This window comes from Chiloscyllium plagiosum, unplaced genomic scaffold (genome assembly GCF_037043375.1).
Source record: "Chiloscyllium plagiosum isolate Xiang-an unplaced genomic scaffold, Cpla_swu_hap1 HiC_scaffold_24, whole genome shotgun sequence".
NCBI lineage: Eukaryota > Metazoa > Chordata > Chondrichthyes > Orectolobiformes > Hemiscylliidae > Chiloscyllium > Chiloscyllium plagiosum.
The window spans coordinates 48,661,105-48,686,207 of record NW_028270162.1 but is presented as its reverse complement, the minus strand read 5'-3'; the positions used below and the strand labels follow the sequence as shown (position 1 = coordinate 48,686,207).

Sequence of the window (25,103 nt, the reverse complement as noted above, 5' to 3'; positions counted from 1 at the left end):
AGTGGGACTAGATCAGTTTAAAATACCCGGTCAGCGCAGACAAGTTAGACCAAAGGGTTGGTTTTCATGCTGTCTGACTCTATGCCTCTATGTAGCTTTATCAGCTCCTGGGGTTTATCGACTTTTTATGTTGTTTTAATACATCCAGCACCCCTTTTTCTGTAATGTGTACTCTTTTCAGGACATCACTATTTAATTCCCAATTTCTCTAGCTTTCATGTCTTTCTCCACAGTAAATACTGAAGTGAAATATCCATTTATTATCTTATCCATAGCCTGCGATAGACAGCACACATAGACAACTTCTTTAAGAAGAAGTCATAAATGGGTCATTTTCTGGTAGGCAAGATGTAATGGGTGGTATGCTGCAGAGGTCAGTGCTGGGACCTCAGCTTGCTATATAATACTGTGTATGAAGGGTTGCTACATTTGTTGATGACACGAGGATAAGTAGAAAAGTAAGTTGCAAAAAGAACATAAGGAAGCTGCAAAGTGATATTGCTGGGTTAAAAGAGGAGGAAAAGATTTGCCAAATGGAATATAATGAAGGAAATAGGAAATTGTCCATTTTAGCAAAAAGGATAAAAGAAAATCATGTTGTCCAAATGGTGAGAAATTATAGAGCTCCACCTGTGGAGCCTGGGTGTCCTCGTGCATGAACTGGAAAAGGTTAATAAGCAGGTCCAGCAAGTAGTTAGGAAAGGTAATGGAATATTAATGTTAATTACTGGGGGAATTGAAATAGAGAATGCGTGAATTGAACAAAGTACTGGTGAGACCGCATCCAGTGTACTGTGTACGGTGGTTGGTTACCTTACTTAAGGAAGGATGTTAATACATTGGAAGTAGCTCAGAAGATTTACCAGACTAATACTGGGAATGGGTTTCTTATGTAGAAAGATTGGACAGGCTAGGCTAGTATCTATTGGAGTTTAGAGTAAAGGGTGAGTTGATTAAACTAGACCAAGGATGCTGAGGGGTTTTGAAAGGTGGATGTAGACAGTATGTTTCATCTTACGGAGAATCAAGAACTGGGGGTGGTCCCCATATAAGACAGATAAGGAGAATTTCTTTTCCCACAGAAGGCTGAGAGTCTTTCGAACTCTGTATCGAAAACAGCAGTGAAAGCAGAGGCCTTTCATGTTCTTAAGGTAGAGATAGATAGATTCTTGGAATGCAAGGAGGTGAAAGATAGGTAACAATGTGGAATAATCCAATCAGTCGTGAACTCACTGAATAGTGGAGCAGGTTCAAGGAGCCAAGTGCTGCACTTGTACTACAATAGTAACCTCTTTGTGGAACCTGTTTCTGTCAGTGTGACTAAGATCAGACATTTGAGAAGTGAAGAATTCTTCCGCAGCTGTGAATTTTCTTTATTGACACTGCCAACCATGTCACTGAATCTCTCCCCTGAACATACATATTGGGAAGAATGTTTTCTACAGGGCAATGTGTAAAAAAAAGCACAGTGGACAATCAGATTCTAATTGTTTTTTTTTCATTAAACTCTTCTTGCAGGAGTTAGTCTGTGTGTGCAGCCCATGTATTTAGGAGAGATTGCACCCAAAGCCGTGAGAGGGGCAATATGTATGGGGACATCAGTGTTCATTACTGTAGGGATTCTAACTGGACAGATAATCGGGCAGAGGTAAGGCAAATGAACATCTAAAGTTTGTTGCCGCAAGTTTCAATGAGTAGAAAATTGAGAGCTGTGCCCTTTAGTATAATACAGTTGTCTGCATTGGCAGATGAGGTCGCTGCCTGTAGCACATATTCCTGAAATTCTGAGTGGATTGTGCACAATTACCAAATTATCCTGTTACTGTAGAATCCCACATAATGCTGCTAATACAACATATTACACAACATAGCATGAAAGAGCAATCTCTGAACCTGACTGTCCTAGGGACGAGGGAAGCTTAGTAATGCAGGACCTGTAACATGTATCAAAATATGAAGTGAGCTTCTCTTAACATTTACAAGAAAGAAAAGGATAACTGACGTCTTTATTATTTTATGTATTGAGGAGAATGAAGGGAATACTTTAATGTTTTAGAATGTAACTTCAATTGCCTGCTTTATTGAAGTAAATAGCCCACAGACTTCAAGCCTTAGCCACAGTCGATTGAATAATCAGCAGCTTTTCAAAGGTGGGTGCTCAGCTTAGCAAAATGTGATACCTTCCATTAGTTGGTGTGCAGAGTAGCGGGTTCCTGTGCTGAACTGCCTTATGTGTTCACCTAAATGCTGGGTGAGTAAGGGTTATGTTGCAGATTGTAAAAAGGTGAAGATTTCCTTATTGCAGTGGCTGTTAGTACAGAAACTAGAGGGATCAAAGAAATGCTGGCCCTTATATCCAGAACACTTATAATACACGAGTGTAGAAGCCTTGCCTTACAAATGAAGTTCTAATTAGACCACACCTAGAGTTACTGGGAACAGTTACGAGCACCTTGGAGGGAATGCAACATTAACTAGAATGTTACCTGGGCTCTGAGTGTTAAACTATGACAAACTCCCTTTGAATTTAGACGACCAAGTGGTGACTTGATCGAGGTTTTCAAAAAATAAAGCAGAACTGATGGTGTAGATAGAAATCGACTATTTTGCTGCAATGGAGGGTATAGAGCTGGGGGACATTGTGTAAAAATTGGAACCAGAGCTTTCAGAAATGAAATTAGGAAGCATATGGTTTGGAACTCCTCTCTGCAAACAAGGTTTGATGCTTCACCAATTTTTATACTTAAAACTGTGAGATCAGTAGATTTTAGTCATAAGCTATTATAAGTTATACAAAGGCAGTGGGTGTACGGTGATACATTATGGATCAACCATTACTTTACTGAAGGGTGAGGGCTGGGGCTAAATGACCTCCTCCTTCTGATGCCATCCTTCAATCTCTTCCCAATTTATTGAATAGTATAGGTATAATAGAGAATATATGATATAGAACAGTATAGCTTGTGATTACTGTCATTTATTAACCATTCCATGCTGAATATAGTTTAAATGGCCCATTTGGCAGCACCATACTTGAATATTGCTGAACAAAGACCACATTTTATCAAAGCTTTTCATCCTTCAGTTCAATTCACAAGAACAGCAACATTTGTACTGCATGAGAGAGAAAAGCTGATTAGTTAGCAAGTACACTCTGGTAGAAGTCTTGCCATGGGGAATGTGCCAATTAATGGTTATTGATAATTAATCCTCAGGAAATTAAGTTTTAAATGTGAGGGATAAAATATGAAGTCGAAAAGTGCAATGCAGGAAAAGCAGAGCAGGTCAGGCATTATCCAAAGAGCAGGAGAGTCGACATTTTGAGCATAAGCTCTTCGTCAGCATCTGCAGTGCTCACTTTCTCCCAGTCGATAAAATATCTAGTGTCAAAATCCAGAGTTTTAATGGGTATAATTGTGCCTCCATGAGGCACCCCATTTAAGCCTCTTCAAATCTGTAATTAAGAAAGCAATTTGACCCTAAGTAACTGAATAAGTTTGAAATAATGAATGAGGCGCCATGTACTTTCACTGCTTTTCTTTTTGGTGCTAATGCTAGGGAGTTGCTTGGAGGAGAGGGACAGTGGTCAATCCTTCTCTGCTCCAGCTGTATTCCTGCTGTACTCCAGCTATTACTGTTACCATGGTTCCCTGAGAGTCCCAGATACCTTTACATTGATAAAGGAGAGGAAATGAAAGCCACCCATGGTAAGTACTGTTCTTGTTTAAGATATTCTTTAAATGGTCGGCCCACTTTTTAACAACGTAGATTAATTTTACACTAAATAATAGAACTTCATATGGAACAGTTCTATTTTGCTTAATCTAACCTCCTCCAGTACATTCCAGCTCTCACTGGATTCTGACCAATCTCCTGCTCTAAACGACATAGTCTGTGAAGCACATCTTAACAACATTTAAAGATGCACTACAAATGGAAGCCGATGCCTAATCTTCAATACAATGCTAATTGACTGTAACTGGCTTTTAGCACAGTACAAATCCAACTGCATTCCATCTTAACCTCCTTTAGTATATTACATCTGCGCTTGACACAGCCCTTCATCACTCATCCTGGTCGAAACACAATCTATACAATTCAGCACCGTGGAGCTCCATTCATTGCTGCACTACTTTCTTTCAAATAATTCAGTAACAGTCCAAAAGTTTAATATTACCAAATGTATTTTAGCTCCATTGAACACTTTAAGCATTATAAAGTCTGCAGTCCAACTTCAGAATGCAACACAATTTGAGAAATATCCCTGACAATTTAACCATATTTGATTAATAAATGTTCATTACATGTCACCTTAGTTTACTGATAGCACTCTCCCCTCTGTATCAAAGATTGAGGGTTCAAGTTCTACTCTAGAGAGCCGTGCACAGGATGCAGACTGACATTTCAGTGCAGGACTGAAGGAGTTTTGCAATGGCAGAGATATGACCTCTCAGGTGAGATGCAAATTCCCATCCCACTGCTTCAAAGAAGAGCAGGGGGATTCTCTCCAATGTTTTTCCTCAACCAGTCATCCAGTCACCATAACATTGCTATATGTGGGATATTATTTCCTAAATTCACCCAGTTACTGAATTTCGAAAGTACAGATTGGCTGTCAAGTGGTTTGAACATGATTCTGAAGTTAGGACGTGTGCTATTTCAGTGTAAGATTTTTCATTCATGAGCAAGGCAGTGCTGAACTATATTGTGAACACTGGTCAATCAGGTCATTTGTAAAATTTGGAGAACTGAGTGCATAGCCAATTTTAGCAGAATGATGCTTCATCTAGGAAGTGAAGTGAAAATGGAGTCTTTTTCTGCCCCAGCTCTCAAGAAATTCCACAATACAAATTCGTACTTGAGTGAATTGGTGGATTTGGAGAAGGAATGTGCAGTGGTACGTGTGCAGCAGTCAAAGCGACCATGTGAACTTCTCTCTGATCGCTCGACCCGATGGCAGTTGATCACCACCGTCCTGATGAATATGGCTCAACAATTCAGTGGGATCAATGCTGTGAGTATCTGCGCTGAGGAAGAGTCATATTGAACTCAAAATGTTCACTCTGTCTGTCTCTCTCCACCAATGTTGCCAGAACTGCTGGGTTTCTCCAGGACTCTCTTGTGGTTGTTTCTGAGAGTATGAGAATCAGATTATCACAGAGCAATTTACCCCGTCATCTTACAAATGTTAAAATGAAACCTTTGAACACCAGTCACTTAAGGTCTTTGTGGATATATGACAATGTTTTAAGTTAAGTTTAAGAGATCTTCAGTCATTGCTTCATTGCAAATAACAAAATAGAACTGGAAAAATGTGCTGATGGTGTTACATTCTTTCCAAACAATTACATTTATCTTTAACTAGATACATGTTGATTGGAGGCTTTATTGACAGAGGTTCTGGCTGGGATTCATCCATTTACGTTGAGGTTTATATTGAGATCATTCATTGTACAACCAACATGAACAAGTTTATTCATGTACACAATTCGTACTTATAACGAATAAAAACCGAAAGAACTGCAGATGCTAGAAATCAGAAACAAAAACAGAAATTGCTGGAAAAGCTCAACAGAACTGGCAGCATCTGAGGAGAGATCTCAGACTTAATGTTTCGGGTCCAGTAACCCTTCCTCAGAATTTGTAATGAATATGCTCAAGGGAATTGGCATAAATTTTGGGAAAGTGTTGCAGGCTCTCTGCATGTTATTTTTATACATTGGGTGTTTGAACATATGACTCAGGACATCAGTATAAGTTTTTTTTAAAAAGGTTACAAATTAAACTCCAATTCCAATGTTTTTTTATTTGAGACTTGAGCTATTTGGGCAAAGGAAACAGTTTGATGCAGTAATTCAGCAAACTTTACTTCATTTGTAAAGTAATACTGAAGATAGCAGGCAGTTATTTTACAGGATTATGACTTCACTTGCTTCTGGTTTAATTTAGGGCACAGAATCAACACTCAGTCTTTGGTCCATCTCCAAACTCCATGAGGCCTTCTGTTTCTGATTGGATAACTTCAGTTTCAAACTTAGTGTGTGTCTTGTTTCCCAAACAAGCTGCTGTTTAACTCCTTCTAAGCCACAACCCACATCAATACTAGTCAAAGCAGAACAATACTTTACTCTTTGACATACTTTCATTATCACACTGCTGCTCAATTTAATAGGCACTTGACTTTTAAGAATAAGTCTATATCATTAATCACTATGTTAAGAACTATGTTTACGTTTCATGTTTATTATGTTATGCTATATGGTTGGAGTCATACTTGGCACATGGGAAGATGATTGTGTTTCTTGAAGGTCAGTCATCTCAGCTCCAGGATTGTCTGGAGCAATTCTTCAGGGCAGTGTCCTAGGCTCAACCATCTGTAGCTGCTTCATCAATGACTTTCCCTCCATCATAAAGTCACAGTGGGGACGTTCACCAATGATTGCACAATGTTCAGCACCATTCACAACTCCTCAGCTGCTGGAGCAGTTCATGCTCTACTGCAACAAGATCTGGGCAATATCCAGGCTTGGGCTGACAAGTGGCAAGTGACATTCACATCGCACAAATGTCAGGCAATAACCATCTGCAACAAGAGAATCTAAACATCTCTTGAAATTCAATGGTGTTACCATCACTGAATCCCCCACTATCAGCATCCTAGAGGTTGCTGATGACCAGAAGCTTAATGAGCCAAATAAATACCGTGGTGACAAAAACAGCCCAGACGCTGGGAATATTGTGACCAGAAACTCATCTCCTGACTCCCCAAAGCCTGTCCACTATCTCCAAGGCACAGGTCAGTAGTGTGATGGAATACTCCCCACTTGTCTGGATGGGTGCAACTCCAAGAACACGTGAGAATCTTGACACCATCCAGGATGAAGCAGCCCACTCGATTAGCACCAAACTCACAAACATTCACTCCCTCTACCACTAACGCTCAGTCTCAGCAGTGTGTGCTATCTACAAGATGTATTGCAGAAATTCACCAAAGATCCTCCGACATCACCTTCCAAATCCACAGCCACTTTCATCTAGAAGGATAAGGGCAGCAGATACATCACCATCTTCAACTTCCTCTCCAAGCCACTCACCATTCTGACTTGGAAATATATTGCCATTCCTTTACTGTTGTTAGGTCAAAATCTTGGAATTCCCTCCCTAAGGAAATTGTGTGTCTACCTACAAAAAACAGGCGGTTCAAGAGAGCAGCTTGCTACCACTTTCTTAGGGCATCAATGAATTGTTAATAAATGCTGCCCCAGCCAACGATGCCCACTTCCTGTCCTTGGTCAAGAATGCACTCAGTGAGGGGAGCATGTAATATCTAGCCCATGAGTCAGGCAGAGTTCACAGAAAGAGAAACAAGAGCTTGTTCATGTTTCACATTCACATGAAAGATCATTGACCTGAAATGTTAGCCTTGTTTCTCTCACACAGATTTTGACTCCTGTCACTTAGCCACTGATATGGAGCAAACTGTAAACAGCTCAGCTGGTTACCTCACTTTTCACAGTGTCCCTCCAGATTTTCAGGTTGCTGGAGTTATGGTAGAGTGTGCTGGCTTAAGGAGTGACAAACTCTGTTACTTGGGTTTCTTTATCTTCACTGTAGTATTTGCTGTGTCTGATACAATGAGCCATTTCTCTGGTGCAAGTGCATTGAGCCAGTGGAAATAATCTCTCTCATATACACACATATGCTCACATATATCACACATGCATGCACTCTGGGAAATCCTTACTAGAGTTCTCCTTCGTTAACATCACTGAAACCCGGAGACTATTGAATATGTGCAAATTTTCATTTCCTATTTTAATGGTCACTTTTTGCCTTAAGGTTCTAGCCTTGCTTCATTGATCTGAATTAAAGCAAGTTAATAATTTCCAGAAGGAAAAAGAATAACACTTCAAAGAAATAATTAGCCCTTGAATTAGGATATCAAGTAGTTTAGTTTAGCAGTTAACGACAAACAAAATAAAAATTGCATTGATTTTTGGGGAGTTTGTGATCGCATTTGCCTAATGCAGGCAAGTTAGCAATTTGTGGCAAATTTCTGATAGTTCATAAGAAGTAACAGTTTAGATTCAAAATATTAGTTATTTACGATGAAGGAAGTGTATAACTGGGACAATTGAGAATGTTTCATTGATCCTGAACACAGGGTAGTGGGTTGTGGAACAGTGTGCTCTCTGTTCCTGTTCACCAACCCAGACCCAGTTCACCAACCCTATCCCATAACCCCATGTAATCCACCTAACCTGGAGAGGAGGATTCCCACTGTCCAGATGTTTGCGAACTTCCAAGCAATTGGCACAAATTTCGAATCAACGATAAACAAAATAAAAATTGCATTGATTTTTGGGCAGTTTGTGATCACATTTACCTGAGTGGAATAGAGGGAAAAAATAAAAATGAGGTTTAAACATCATCTTTAAAATGATGTCGAGCCCTTTATGTTCAAATTCATGCAGTACACATGCAGTGCACATGAGAAAATAGGCCATTCTCTGTGTAGATTGATAACTGTTGAGTTCACTATGTAAATGATGTGGGTGTCACTGGCTGAGTCAGTACTTATTGATGCCATTTAATTGCCCTTGAGAAAGTGGTAGTGAGCTGCCTTCATGAACCAGTCCACATGGTGTAAAGATGTTACAAAGCCAGCAACAGTGAATGAACAGAGAAATACTTCCAAGTCAGGATAGTGTGTGGCTTGGGGAGGGGAACTCAAAGCTGGCAATATTCCCATGCATCTATTGCCCTTGTGTTTACTGGGTGGTAAAGGTTTCACTTTTGGAAGGCACTGTTGAAGGAGCCTCAATGAGCTGTTCTGTGAGTTATAACAACTAACCACAAGCAGGTCAGCATTCTTGGTACCAGTACAAAATCTGACCAAATAATTGAATGAGACCCAGATGGGAAGAAACATTCATCTGAACCTTTTATCAACCAGTTACCAATCAGATAATGATGTGTCTGTGTTCTGTGATGTTTCTTTTGTACTTGCAACATAAATGAGATAATTTTCTGTTTCAGATCTACTTCTATGCCACCTATATCTTTATTCAAGCTGGAATTACTGAAGCGTATATCCCGTATGCTACAATGGGCACTGGGGCATGCGAGTGCCTCGCTGCCCTATGCTGTGTAAGTGGAAGAAACAGTTGCAAACCCATCAAATGACAACTGGTCAAGCAGAAACCAATGGGACTGTTTTCATGGTTTGTCTCACCTCCAAATCCCTCATTTAAATATGTGAACACAGATCCCACTAACACATAGTCAATGGGAACCATAGCTCAAAACCGTATTCTCAGTGAGAATATTTCAAAGCTTGTGCCCAGTGTTCAGATTTGATCCCACCGATACCAGGTACAGTACTGCATGCATCTCCCTATGGTTTCCAGTTGGTGGGCTCCAAAATAAATAGAGGTATAAAATTGATCAAACAATTAAACAGCTGCTTTTGAATTTCCTTCTTAAAAGTAGGTGGCTGTGCTCAAAGTGCCAGTGTTTGCAAATGGTGTGTCAGTTGAGACTGTGCCCTTGTGATTTGGAGCAGCTTATTACCAGTTGGAGAAAGGTTGGGGTGCATTGCAAGGCTGCATTTGGTTCAGTGGCAGTGTCTTAGCCTAGGGCCAAGCGGTCTGGGTTCAAGTCCCACCAGAGGTGTGCTACAGGCTGATGTTTGAACAGACTGATTACAACGGATTACAGGACTTGTTAGACGAGAGTCTAGTGATGCCGTGTTGGTGCTCCTGACAGAACAGCTGGGTTCAAATCCTAGCTGCCCCAGAGGTGGGCCATATGTGCAAACGAGTTAAAGCTGGTGAAAGATCAGGTCATAGAGCATGGAAACAGACCCTTCAGTCCAACTTGTCCATGCCAACCAAATATCCCAAATTAACCTAGTCCCATTTGGCCCATATCTCTCTAAACCCTTTCTATTCATGTACACATTCCAATGCCTTTTAAATGCTGTAATTGTACCAGCCTCCACCGCTTCCTCTGGTAGCCCATTCCATACACACACCACCCTCTGTGTGAAAAAGTTGCCCCTGAGGTTCCTTTTATATCTTTCCTCTCTCACCCTAAACCTATGCCCTGTGATTTTAGATTCCCCTATCTTGGGAAAAAGACTTTGGTTATTCACCCTATCTGTGTTCCTCATGATTTTATAAACCTCTATAATGTCCCCCGTCAGCCTCCGACGTTCCAGGGAAAACAGCCCCAGCCTATGCAGCCTCTCCCTATAGCTCAAACCCTCCAATGCTGGCAACATCCTTGTAAATCTTTTCTGCACCCTTTCAAATTTAGCACATTTTTCCTATAGCAGAGAGTCCCGAGTATTAGGGTTTTGTGGAACAGTTGGTAGTGTCCCTAGCTCTGGCTTATAAAGCCTGGGTGAATTGCCACCTGCCATGGAAGTTGTTTTTCTTTAAAATATAAGAGCTAGTTTTCATTTGGTAGTGCTAATTTGTGGAAGAGGAAAGTGATAGTGTATACCTGTGTTGAGCTGCACATTGTGAGTAAATCTATTGGAAGACAGAGTGGATCCAGTCCCTCTTGCTGGATAGATCTCACCAAATGAACACATAGTGGGTGGCCTCATTTGCAGAGTGAAAATATTAGGGTCCAAGACAGAGCCACATCTTACTGACTCACAGGTTATGACAGCCTGGACAATTAGTACGGCAATAATATGTACAATCTGCTTCACCCTGGAGCCTGGGTTTAAATGAGCCCAGTCTAAAATGTTTGAGATTTATGATGTTGTGAGGCCCAGCTCCTAGTGATTTTAAGGGGTTCACACCAAAGGAATATCTGCAACCAAGGTTAAACTTAACAGATTTTGGGAAAAGAATGAGCTGTTTGAATAGCTACAGTCACTGAAGCAGAAACCATGTCCACACATAAATAGGATTGAGATATGACCAAAGTGAAGTGGGGAATGGGTATTGGAATAGAGCGAGTGGAGCTCCTGTTTAACGGTGCTACTGACTGACCTGGTAATGTTGGTTATCGGGTTTCACCATGTAATACTATTTCATCATGTAATATTCCCAACTCCCTCTAATTTAAGATGCTGGACAACAGGATGTCCATTTTAAATCCCCTTACTCTAAAATATTATTTAAAAAGATATCATTCAGTTAACGTGTACCGAACAAACTAATTTGGTTCAGTACAGGCAGGGGTCAGCTCAATTGGCTGGACAGAGTGACACCAATAGCACGGGTTCAATTTTCAATGCTTCAGCCAAGGAGTAAGCTCACTGCCCCTTCAGAAATGGTGTGAAAGGGCTCCCTTGGCTGGAGGGCATTCGTAGCTCATCCAATGCTCAGGCTGAGGGATAAGACAGGAAGCTACCTGTCCAAGATTCAGGAGACCCAGAGTTGCAACTGTGCCCCCATATTGACCCTGGGGTGGGGGGTCAGAAATGTGGGTCCCTCCCCTAAACTATCAAGATCTTCCTTTCATCCCCAATTACTGCCTGAGCCCACACAATGTCCCAGATCAACATTGCCTGCCCATATTGCTGATTAGATATCACTGTTGCCATGGCAACTGAACTAACCTCAACTGGCTACATGTCATTCGCTAATGACCACCTGAAATGAGCCCCTTTAAAAATGGCTGGGGATCAGGACTGTGTTGGGGAAACCAGCACAACAGCCATTTGAGCTAAATTGTGACCCCGCTCACTTCTGATCCAGAACCTGGCATGTTTTCAAAAATCCAGTCTCAGTCATCTTTTCCCAGCAATTGTGCACTCCAGTCTCTGTCAGCCCACATCTCAATTAGTCAGGAATGCAAATCGCAGAACTTTAGCTCAACAAGGACATTTCCTTATCAGCACAAGTTACAAGCACCATTAATATACATATCACATGAGGACCTAAATTTCTCTTGAACGAGTGCAGGACACTATCCATCCAACCTGGGATTGAAAGGTGCATCAAATTTTAGAATCAAAAAGGTTTGCTATTCTAGAACTGACAATGAGTTCGAAGAAGTGAGTTATGTTCGTTGGCTGGAAGTGCTGTTATTAAGAGCCACAGAAGTTCCTTTAACATCAGAGATAGTCATGCAGATTGCTTCATTCTATTACATAATTCAGTTTGATTAGTTTTTCTACTGGAGATTATTGGTCATTACATGAAGCAGCATAACTTTGTGTAATTCTTCCTCTTGTAATGTCTCAGACGGTGCTAATGATGTCATTACTTCCTAGAGTCTTCTAATTGAACGTCTTGGAAGGCGAGTGCTTATTCTCGGTGGATACTCACTCATGGCTTTGTGGTGTGCTGCGATGACTGTTACACTGACCTATCAGGTAAAATGTTTCATATGTTGTCACTTACCGGCTTGAACTAATGTCAAGGAGACAAGGCAGAGTGGCATTTAACTATTCAAGTAGATGTAAGTTCAAAATTTGGGGATACAAATTCTGCTCTGCATCGCTGAGAGGAATAGAAGCCTGCGTCTTTCGTGTCTGTTAAAGCCAATAGATGGACAATGACCACAACTGTAGAGTCTTTTTGTGTCTGTGGCATAGTTGAATTTTTGCCCCTTTGATATTATAATGAAAAAAATGATTAGTTTTGGAAATGAAAATGCGTTAGTGCTAATGGCTGGTATGAAGGAAGAACTCTCTGCAAGTAACTCAGTACCTGACTCCCCAAAGTCTGTCCACCATCTACATGTTACAAATTAGGAGTGTGATGGAATACTTCCCATTTGCCTGGATGGGTGTAGCTCCAACAATACTCAAGAAACTTGACACTATCCAGTGATTCCACTTGACTGGCACTATATTCACTACCTTCAACCTCCCCACCTCCTCCACTCAACCTCAGCAGCAGCAGCATATACCATCCACAAGATGCACTGTATTAACTCACCAAGATTCCTTCAAGAATACATTCCAAACTCATGATTTCTGCTATTCAGACAAGGACAGCAGCTGCATGGGAACATCTATATTGACCAGCAAGTGGCACATCATTGTGACATGGAGCTATATTGTTATGCTTACACTGTCACTCTGTCAAAATCCTGGAGTTTCCTCTCTAACAGCACTGGGAGCGATGCTATGCCACATGCACTGCAGCAGATCAAGAAGGTCATTTGGAGATGAGCAACAATGCTGATATTGCCACCATTGCTCAAATTCCAAGAATGACTGATTAATGAAATAGCATCATTAATCAGTTAAATCTATGCAGTGGCCTGTTCGGCAAAAAATGTTGGCTCACTGGAACTAGAGTTGTCGATACTTCTGGTCATTTGAAAATTGGAGGGGAGCTATCAAAAGCTAGTCAAATTGATACCATTCCCAGTTAGAGTCAAAAAGTATTACAACACAGGCGTTTCAGCTCATTCATCCACGCCATTCATTAACCACCTAACTACTCTAGTCCCATTTGCCAGCATTTGACTCCTAGCCTTGAAAGTGATGGCATTTCAAGTGATCATCTAATCACTACTCAAGTGTTGCAATGGTCCCTGTTTCTACTCCTTGAGACAGTGAGAACCAATGAATGAAAAAATGCCTTCCTTAAATCCCCTCTAAAAGTTGATTGATTTATTTATTGTCATATGTATTTGTAACAAAATGCAGTGGAGAAGTGTTATATAGTGTTGCCAATTCCAGTGCCTTCTTAAAACACAGAAAAATAAACCAAAATACACCACAGAGGAACCTCGATTATCCGAATGGGACGGGTGGGTACTATTTCATTCAGATAACTGATTATTCGGTTAATTAATTCAATGCCTTTCCTCTGGGGCTCGGAGTTTTCTGAAGTTTCCTGTTTCCTCACTCTGCCTGCCTACCTCCCTCTCTCTGTCTCAGGGTTTGTTTCCAAACAGGCACACCTTTGTGTGTAAGGGACCTGCAGCATTGCTGAAGCCTCTCCCCAACTCACCACCCCACCACCCCAATCAGTTTAATGGGATTAACACCGCAAGCGCTTGCTAAGTCCACTTCCCAATCAGGATACTAGTTAACAGCACCCCGTGCGCTTGCCCTGAACCCTGTCCACCCGTATCCCCAACCCCTCAACCCCGTCCAATGCCGCCCCCGCAACCGGATCCAATGCCGCACCCCATCCACACCCTTAACCCCGCTCAACATCGCACCCCTTTGACCCCCCTCGCCCCGTGTGCGCCCCCAATCCCTTCCAATTTCGCCTACCCAAGCCCCCACCCCCCAACCCCCTACAGGCAACAATGCAAAGTGGCCGAGCAGAGGCTGATAGCTAAATTTGGTACCCATGGGGATGGCCTCAACCGGGACCTTGGGTTCATATCACACTACAGGTAACCTGACTGCATGACACACACATACAGACACAGACACACGCTCACACACACACTCCTACGAACCCATACACTCACACAGACCCTCTCTCATACACAAGCTGTCTCATACACTCACACATATACTCCTACACTCACACATGCACCTTCTCACAGACTTATACTCTTTTACACTCACATTCTCTCACAGACACTCATACCCTCCCTGCATGCGAGCACACACACACACACACACAACTTTGTGGGGTGAATTTGTGCTTGCAGAATGACATTTTATTTTGCTCAAAAACTGCATGAATCCATGTAAGATTCTGTAAATCCCTTTTTTAGATTAGAATCAGTCTGAACATTGGGGCACAGACAGCCTCAGGGCACCTCACATCTTCAATGCATTATCTGAGCCGACATGGCACCTATTGTTAAAGTTCACTTGAGAATGTAGCTTTAAGAAAATTCTGGGATTTGCATATGAAAGAACGGAAACCAATATGGTCATTCTAAAAGATGAGAGACTTAACTAACAATCCAGGTCTTTTTCAATATATAATTTCAGTTACATCACATTGTAAACTCTTTGTTATAAATTCCGTGTCCTACAATCTTATACTCCGCAACCACCTGATGAAGGAGCAGTGCTCCAAAAGCTAGTGCTTCCAAATAAAACTGTTGGAATATAACCTGGTGTTGTGTGATTTTTAACTTGGTACACCCCTGTCCAACACCGGCATCTCCAAATCATATCTGAGATTTCTACATCCTAGTCAGGTCCCCACTTCAACCTTCTCTGTTCTAAGGAAATCAACACCAGCCTATCTAGTCTGTCTTCATAGTAGAATTGCTCCAGCCAAAGCAATATCCTGGTGAATCTCTTCTGCTCGCTGTCTTGTCCAATCACATCCTTCTTATAGTGTATTGACCAGAACTGCATACAGTACTCCAGCTATGACCTAATTAAAGTCCCATCCAGCCCCCTAGGATATGTCTCATTTGGCCCAGGGACTTACCCAAATTTAAGCTCGCAAAAACCAGTAACGGATTCTCCTTCTAAGTTGTAAAGTGATCAGATATCACAGTCCTCTTGCCCCATTTGTCTATCTATACTGCCCTTCACTATAGTGAATACAGATTAAAGTACTCATTGATATCCTCATTGTATGTGTTCTTACTCACCCATAGTTTCCTACTTACATCCCTAATGGTCTCTAATCTTTCCCTGGTTATCTTCTTGCACCTAATATTCTGATAAAATGCCTTTTGGTTTTTCCTTTATTTTACCCACCAGTGTTTATTCATGCCCCCCTCTTTGTTTTACCAATTTATTTTTTAAGTAACTCCCTTGAACTTTCGATCTGCCTGTTGGGTTTCTGGTGTCTTGAGTCCTTGATATTTATCATAAGCTTCCCATTTTGTCCTTATCCAAGCCTCATTGTTCTTTGACATGCAGGGTTCTCTGGAATTGTTAGTCCCACTATTCACCTTTAAAGGGTGCCCCTGCATCATCTTTGATGACCCTGTTTCCTCTTTGAAAAGCTCCCAGTGAAGATCTTACAACAAGCAAATGTCCCAGCCCATTTTGGCCAGATTCTGTCTCAGCATGTTAAAATTGGCCTGTCCACAATTCAGAACTTTTATATTTGCTCCATCTTTGTCCTTTTCCATGACGACCTCAAATCTTAGTGTCACTGCCACTGTCTCTGAAACGCTCTCCCTCTTCTACCTCTTGCCCAGCTTTGTTCTACAAAATGAGGTCAAACACTTTCTATGTGTTGGCTTCAAAAGCCCTCTTGAGTTTATGGCAGAATGGTTTTAAATTGAGCTGGTTTGTCTCAGAGAGCCACAATTATTTATTTAACACTTTTAAAAATGTAATTTTGGAATGTGGGCATCTCTGGCCATGCCAGCATTTATTGCCCATCCCTAGTTTAGATTAGATTCCCTAAAGAGTGGAAACAGGCCCTTTGGCCCAACCAGTCCACAGCGACCCTCCGAAGAGTAACCCACCCAGACCCATTTCGCTCTGACTAATGTACCTAACACTATGGGCAATTTAACATGTCCAAATCACCTGACCTGCACATCTTTGGACTGTGGGAGGAAACTCACGCAGACATGAGGAGAATGTGCAAACAGACAGACAGTCACCTGAGGCTGAAATCGAACCTGGAACCCTGGTGCTGTGAAGCAGCAGTGCTAATCACTGTGCCATCGTGCCACCCTTGAGAAGTTGCCCTTGAGAAGATGGTGCTGAGCTGCTGCCTTGAATACTGCAGTCACATTCTGTAGGTTGACCCACAATGCCATTAGGGAGGGAATTCCAAGATTTTGACCCAGCGAAGGAACAGCGATATATTTCCAAGTCAGGAAGATGAGTGGCTTGGAGGGGAACTTGAAGATGATGATGTTCCATGTATCCCATGTTCCCACTTCGCCCAAAGAGGTCAATTCTGAATTTCCACAGGAGTTTTCTGATTCCTGCTGTAACCTTGGTGTGAGATCAGGAGAACTCCTAGAGAAATGGCACAAGCAGTTGAAAATAGATGTTTGGATAAGCCATTAAACTAAGATTCCGCTTATGCAAGTGGAGAGAAAAAAAAGTTCCTTTGCACTCTTCAGAGAGGAGCAGGAGAGTTGTCCGGGTGTCTCAGCCAATCTTTCTCCCCAAACCAAGACCACCCGAGCAGTACAAATGCTTATTCACTGAGTTGGTGTTTGCAAGCTGCCTTGTGTGCCAACTGGCTACTGATTTTGTCCCCATAACAAAAGGAACCTGCTTCTAGATTATAGCATCTTTGATATGGTCAAAGTTCTAATATCCATCATAATTTTGATTGGACTTCCAAAGTAACTCATTAATTGTGAATTGCTTTGACAGCCTTCAAGAACACTGAAGGTTAAGTGCAGGGAGCACCAAATGTTGCATATGTTTTCTTCTATGTGTAAAAAAGTAAAACATAGAGGAGACAATGGCCTACTGGTATTCTGGAGATCAGGGTTTTAATCTCACGATGATTCCTGATGGAATTTGAATTCAATAAAAAGCTGAAGTCACATGATACCAGTTTTATTGAAATCACAAGCTTTTTGAGCACTGCTCCTTCGTCAGGTGAAGTCTCCAGCACTCTGAAAACTTGTGATTTCAAATAAACCTGTTTAGTTATGACTATAATCTGGTGTTGTTTGACTTCTGACTTTGTCCTTTGCAGTGCAACACAGCACCTCCACATCATAATAAAAATCTGGAATTAACAGTCTAATGATGATCATGAATCCATTGTTAATTGTCAGGAAAAAAAAACCATCTGGTTCACTAATGTCCTTGAGGGAAGGAAATTGCTATCCTTACCTGGTCTGACTTACATGTGACTCTAGACCCACAGCAATGACTGTGGGTCTTAACAACCGTCTGGCCATTTAGGGATGGGTAATGAATGCTGGCCTAGCCAGCTATGCCTGCATCTCATGAAGTAATAAATTAAAAGTAACAATTATCGGTCATTCAAGGTACAAGAGAGTTTGGTAAGGTTGGGTGGTATTTATGTTAATGCTAACAGTCTGACAAAGTAGTTAGGGCATTTGAGGGCACAAATTAAACATGGGATGATGTAATTGCAGTCACTGAGACATGGTTGAGAGAGGGCAGGACTGGCAGCTCAATATTCTGGGGTGTAAGGTCTTCAAGAGAGATTAGGAAGGAGATAAAAGATGAGGGGATGTCACAGTATCGATCAATTACAGTGGTAAGGAGGGATGACACAGGCTCCTCACATAATGATATAGGTAGAATTTAGAAAACAAAAAAGAAGCAATCATATTGCTGGGAGTGTACTGTACACCAGGCAAAAGTGAGGACTGCAGATGCTGGAAACCAGAGTTTAGATCAGAGTGGTGCTGGAAAAGCACAGCAGGTCAGGCAGCAGCCGAGGAGCAGGAGAATCGACGTTTTGGGCAAAAGCCCTGCCTGACCTGCTGTGCGTTTCCAGCACCACTCTGATCTAAACCACCGTGTACTGTACCCCCTAATTGTCTCAGAGAAATAGAAGTGCAGATTTGTAGACAAATTTCAGAGAAGTGTGACAATAATAGAGTAGTGATGCTGGGGGATTTCAACCTCCCTTACATTAATTGTGGTAGTCATTGTGTGAAAGTGTTAAAGGAAGTGGAAATCTTGAAGTATATCCAGGAGACCTTCTGAAGCCAACATGTAGAATGCCCTCTAAGAGAGGCAGTAGTCTTGGAGTTAAGTAACAAAGCTGGGCAAGTGGTCGAAGAATCAAAAGGGGAGCATTTTGCAAACAGTGATCATAACTCTGTTAGATTCAACTTTGTTGTGGAAAAGCACACGAAGGGGCTGGAAATCAAACTGGGAGAAAGCCAATTTTAATAAAATCATATATGATTTAATCAGAGTGGATTGGGAGCAGAGACCATTTAAGGACTATTCTGGTAATTTGTATTTGGAGCCAGAGAATGTAGGTAGAGTTCTAAATAAATACTTTGTCTCTCTTGCTAGCGAACAAGGTGGGTATAGAAATCAGGGAGAAGGACTATGATAGAATTAAAGAAATTAGCATAGACAGAGAAGAGGTTCTGAGTGATCTGGTCGGCTTAAAAGTAGATAAATCTCCAGGATCAGACCACAGCTAAAATATTCTGCGCAGTTCTGGAATCCACATTATAGAAGAATGTGATTGCATTGGAGAGTTTACAGAGGCTGGCATGGTGGCTTAGTGTTTAGCACAGCTGCCTCACAGCACCAGGGACCTGGGTTTGATTCCAGCCTTAGGTGACTGTTGTAGAGTTTGTGTGGGTTTCCTCCAGGTGCTCTGGTTTCTTTCTACAGACCAAAGAAGGGCTGGTTAGGTGTATTGGCCATGCTACATTGCCCCGAGATGTCCAGGGATGTGCAGGCTAGGTGGGTTAGCCGTGGAAAATGCAGAGCCAGAGCGTTGCGGATGCTGTTTGGAAGATTGGTTGGACCCATTGGGCCAAATGGCCTCTTTCCACACTGTAGGACTTATGTGATTCTGAGATATATCAGGAAGTTACTTGGACTGGAGACTTTTCAGTTATAAAGATAGATTGGGGTTGTAATGCTTGGAATGGAGGAGACTTGAGAGGAAACATGGTGGAGATGTAAAAAATTATGAGTGGCACACATGGGGTAGACAGGAAGGAACTTTTCCCCTTGGTGGAGTGATCAGTGAGCTGGGGGCATAGATTTATGGTGAGAGGCAGAGGTTTAGAGGAGATGTGAGGGAAAAAATGTTTTAGCCAGAGGGTGGTGGAAATCTGGAATTCCCTGCCTGTAAGGGTAGTGGAGGCAGAAACCCTTATAACATGCTAGAAATATTTAGTTGTGGACATGGGATGCCAAGACATACAAGACTGTGGGCCAAATGATGGAAAATTGGTTTAGAATTGTTCAGTGGCTGTTTTTGACCAGCACAGACTCAGTGGGTCAAAGGGCCTTTTTCTGTGCTATAGATCTCTTTCATTCTAAGCAAATGTAAAACTATTAATGAAGAGTGAAGATGACAAAATTTGTGTGAGTAGCGAAGCCATTTGGTCCCTTTAATGAAAAGCTAAAATTTTGCAGTAACACAAGCTCTGAAAGAATACTGTGTAAAGTTCATTTACTTAACTCTCATATTAACTGATCTCTATGATCTCTCATTGAAATGTAAATATTTGTTTTCAATGATTTACACATATATTAGAATGGGTGATAAAACATTGTGAAGCATCTGGTTTACCAAGATGCTTTACTGTCGAAGAGTTTACTATTTGACCATGGATTCCCAGTGGCTTATGTAGAGTTCGGCAAGCATTCATCAAACAATTAACAGCAACTGTAAAAGTCTCTCAGCCTGGCCTTCTAAATGTAATCAGAAAAATTGCACTTTGCACATTATTGCTGCATTATACCTCCTTTGCTCCTTGAATTTGAATTTTTCTCCTTACTCTCTTCTGCTTTCATGCAGCCATATCCCTCTGTATTTTACTGTACAGTAACAGAGAATGGCTAGAATCCTCAAGTGTCACATTCCCAGTGTCCCTCCTTTTGCCAAGTTAACATTTATTGTCCAGTGATGCTTCTTCAGAACTGATTACCACAGCCATCCCATTATCAGCCCCAAGGGGTCCCTATTATCAGCTATTGATTCACCCAGGCTGACCTTTAACCTTCCCTTTGTCTATCTGACTGTTGTTCACTCTCTCTCTCTCTCTCCCTCCCTGGGCTCCATCGTTTACTCATCCCCCACCACCCCCTTCAGCAGACATGCCAACCTTTTCCCAGCTACAATCAGTTCTGAAGAAGGATCATTGGAGCCAAAATGTTAACTTTGCTGTCTCTCTCTCTCCCGCAGATGCTGCCAGTCCTACTGAGTTTCTCCAACAATTTCTGTTTTGTTTCTGATTTCCAGCATCTGCGGTTCTTTGGGTTTTTTTCCTTTTGTCAATACAGACAAGATGGGTGGTACCCCTCACAAAGCCCTGATAATATCCCATCCCCTACCCTCTCCACCCAACACTCTCTGCCCCACTTCCATATAGGGGCCAGTAGTACAGATTGCAATTGTATCACTGGTACATGCAAAATGTCATCCCCATAATCGCTCAGTTTTAAATAATTGAAAATGCTGAAGTGAACCTTGATGTTTTGTGTTTGTTTTCAGGTTTCCTATTTCTGGATGTCCTACCTGACAATGACCTGTTTGTTTGCATTTATCCTAAGCTTTGGCCTGGGACCGGGTGGGTATATTCTCAATGAAGAGCAAGTCAACAAAGGTTCACAAACAGAGTTCCACAATTCTAATTACACCTTTTGACTCCAAGGCAGCAAAGTCAGCAATTTTTTATTCTGAACCCACTCACCTTTCATATCTGGTACCTAAAAGAAGCACCATTGCCTTGTACTGGACCATGTTGGGCATGCTGCAATCTTTTTGAGTCCCCTGGTTGTTTGTAGAGACCCTCTTGTGTGAGGGTTCCTCATCACAGCTCATGGTGTAAGGGCATCTGGTAGGTTTGCAACCACAGGTTTACAACAGGATTATAACCTATTTCCCAGTAGAGATCAACAGGATCTAAACGTAGTCTCATGTGGAAGGAGGAAAGCCAGCTGACAGTCTAATGAGAAAAGGCTCTTGTATTAACAAGTTGTAATTGATTGCACAATAGCAACTATCTACAATTTACCTTGCTACAATGGCTTGCTACATAGTCCATAGATGGTTGTTACTAGGACCGAGGAAGGCTTTGATGTTAAGTCTGGATCCTTCAAGATCCAAAACTGATTTCCCACTTGAGCTGCAGATGATATCATCATGTTGAGCAGTGCTAATGTACCCATCAGCATTATCCCTTTCAGACATTACACTACATCACTGTATCTCCAAATAACTCTAAAATCATCTTTAAATTTTACTTGAGTTTGCTGAATATAGACCCATTTTGCTGAAGCTTTTCATCTTATACCAATCAGGACATTTGCAAGAATTCTAGAGTAAAATTCTAACAACATTTTATACTGTAAGAAAAGAGCATGCTGATTGATTGGCAAAGGAAATCTGGTAGAGGGTATTGTCATGGAGAATGTGGCAGTTAAAATTACTTTTAAATCAACTTACTTGGAAATGTGGATGCACCAATGGCGCAGATGTGACTCAAATCCGGACCTTCTACCCCAGAGGTAGGGATATTGCCACTGTCCTACAATGATCTCTGGTGCTGCACCAGTTAGATGATAACTTACAGTTAACTGCCATCTGGGTTGAAATTTAAATTAGCCAAAATGAATCTAATTAGTTGGTGCATTTCCCTGGGAATTGAACCAGAGAATGACTGTTTCCTGTTTTGAGTGAGACAGTCACAGCATTGTTTTTGTTTACAAATAACAGGACTCTGTGATTTCATAAGCACAAGCATTCCACATTGCTGGCCTGACTGACAATCTTAAATTGGTTGTCAGTGAAATTCCCAACACACTCTAGATTATTTAGTAGATGGTGTTTGATCGTGGAATTGTCAAATATCGGACACTGTTTTGAGTTTTGCCAGCACAGGCTGGTTGGGTAGTCGGTGCTAGCCAATTATGAGCAACAGCAGCATCCTGTTGGTGGCGAACAATAGTGTTCAAAGAAACCTCCACCCATCATACACAAGAATAATCTGGTGCTACCTTTCAGTACCATGTAATGCTAGGCATTTAGGCTGTACGTCCTGAGGACTCTCAGCTTAGCAGCGCCATTGGTAGAATTGCTGCTACAATGGTTGGAGGAAGATCAAGTGAAGTCACAGTTCTCATTTACCAGGCCAAGCACACAGACAGGGTGTATGTGTATGTTGGGGAGGGTGGAGCTTTATACGATGTAACGACAGTGCTGTTAGATTAGGGAGGGTGGAAATAAGGCTCTCCATGGGTCATGCAGCAGGCATACCCGACCTGGAATCCCGTGCCAAAGTTTGAGTTGTGAAAGTTACCAAGGATAAAGTTAGAAGGGCCCGAGGAATCTTGAGTAGGGTCATTGTTGGACATGTTTATCAAATAATAAAGCTGAATATATATACACACAATATTAGAATATAAATCAGAGGTGGTTGGGACTCTCACAGACTCCTTGTTGATGGTTGGAACAAGATTTACAATTGTACCCTGATCCAGGAAATTGATGGTGTTAACCCAGATTTTATGTATACTGCCTGGTTCCCAAGCTGCATCAACACAGCACAGATGATGGAGAAATGTTTCCCCAAGTCTCCCATGAATGAGCATCACCAAGTGTCTACCTTGTCCAAGGTGGACATTCTCACTGTAGACAGCAGCAGACTGACAGAGAGTTCACACGTCGATGCTCCTTAACTAAACAGGGATTATCCATGGACTAATGACAGTTGCCCCCAACCATTGCAGTCACTCTGCATAATCCATTTAGTGTGGAATAATTTTAATTCTTGTAATAATGTTTGATCCAGGGGGTGTGACCAACACCGTGACAGGGGAGCTGTTCACACAATCCACACGTCCTGCAGCGTACATGATCAGCAACTCTGTGAACTGGATCAGCTTCTTCCTTATCAGTATCGTGTTCCCTATTATTGTGGTAAGTACCTTCAGTAAGTTTGGGAAACCCAATAAACTGTTCTGCCACAGAAACCAATTAGACTTCCCACAATAGCGGGAGATGGTTGTTGGGGGGTGGGGAAGGGGGGGGTGGTGGTGGTGGGGTGAAGGTGGTGAGGGGTGAAGTATGGCGGAATGGGGCAGTGGGTGAGTACATTTGGAATGGTGGGGATAATTGGAACAGAGGGTCCCAGCTGGAGTTGTGTCAGGGATTGATTGGGGATCATGAGGGAATGGAGAGGGAGTTGTAATGAAAGAGGTGGACACAAGTACTTTGAATAGCTGGGCAGGATTCTCTCACCCTTCCCCGGTGTTCCTTGAATATGCTAACTTTATTTGACACGTCTGCTCACTGTTGTGTGGGTTTGCTTGGCAGGAGGGTCTGCAGCAGTTTTGCTTCCTCATCTTCCTGGCTGAGTGCCTCCTGGGGACACTGTTCATATACATCACCTTACCCGAAACTAAAAACAAGTCCTTTCTGGATATTGAGATGGAATTTCAAGCTCGGAATTTCAAGAACAAAGAAACTGAGAGTCCCAACGGAGCCATGATGCTGCCACGTTCCTCAAAACTTTAATTGGCATCCAAAAAACCAGCCAGTCTGTTGCACTGTGATGGACACCATGGAAATGCACCATTGTCCTGATGAAATCATTCAACCTGACTGCAGAAGAGAGGAATTGATGATACTTCATTTTAAGAGTATTTAACCCACCTTACCACCTCCTGGGGAACTGAGCTGAGCAGTTTTGTGGACCAGATTTTGATTTGAATTTTTACTGCAATTACAATCAGCACAGATTTTCAGCACTTCATCAGACGCTGATTATTAAATGATTTAAAACTGAAGTGGAGGTGAGTTGGTAAAAAATGTCTGAACGTTATTAAACTTGCTATAGTCTTAATAGAACTTAAAACACCTCTATCCAAAACTTCTGTCTAAACATGCTGTAATGAACAGATGAAATAAAAGTTAATCAAAAATCTAATCCTGGTATCTGGTTTGCACAACAGCGTGCTTACAGGGAAGCTGATGGCTTGGGTGTTATTATCATTAAGGAGAAAGTGAGGTCTGCAGATGCTGGAGATCAGAGCTGAAAATGTGTTGCTGGAAAAGCGCAGCAGGTCAGGCAGCATCCAGGGAACAGGAGAATCGACGTTTCGGGCATAAGCCCTTCTTCAGGAGGGCTTATTCCTGAAGAAGGGCTTATGCCCGAAACGTCGATTCTCCTGTTCCCTGGATGCTGCCTGACCTGCTGCGCTTTTCCAGCAACACATTTTCAGCTCTGTTATTATCATTAGACAATTAATCCAGAAAATTACTTAATTCTCTGGGTTTCAATCGCACCATGGCAAGAAATAAATAAATCTGGAATTAAGAATCTAATGACCATGGAAGTACTGTCAATTGTTGTGGGGACGTGGGGGGGGGGTGGGGGGGGTGGGAACATCTGTTTGACTAATGATATTCAGGAAAGGTAGTCTGGCTTCCACACTTAGTCTAGTCTACATGGGACTCCGACCTGCGACAATTAGTTGACTCTCAACTGCCCTCTGAGATGGCCTAACAAGCCACCTGTTTCAATCACAACAAAGCTACTCACCATCTTGGAGCTCAACAGTTGGAAATGTATCACCTTTCCTTCATTAT

General features: G+C 41.9%; 1 protein-coding gene across 3 annotated transcripts in view; it reads left to right on the top strand.

Annotated features, from left to right (window-relative positions):
- slc2a11b (solute carrier family 2 member 11b) overlaps positions 1-24,606 on the top strand; it is a 50,355-nt gene extending 25,749 nt beyond the window's left edge. For 2 of the 3 annotated variants that reach the window (XM_043715976.2, XM_088000151.1), the window contains exons 5-12: positions 1,519-1,648; positions 3,559-3,707; positions 4,827-5,014; positions 9,040-9,150; positions 12,239-12,340; positions 21,006-21,081; positions 23,305-23,432; positions 23,829-24,605. In XM_043715976.2, coding sequence (XP_043571911.2) covers positions 1,519-1,648; positions 3,559-3,707; positions 4,827-5,014; positions 9,040-9,150; positions 12,239-12,340; positions 21,006-21,081; positions 23,305-23,432; positions 23,829-24,029 — 1,085 coding nt within the window. In that variant the 3' untranslated portion in view covers positions 24,030-24,605. Of the gene's footprint in view, positions 1-1,518; positions 1,649-3,558; positions 3,708-4,826; positions 5,015-9,039; positions 9,151-12,238; positions 12,341-21,005; positions 21,082-23,304; positions 23,433-23,828 lie in introns of all 3 variants that reach the window. The other variant, XM_088000152.1, reaches the window with a different exon arrangement.
- Positions 24,607-25,103: the final 497 nt, after the last annotated feature.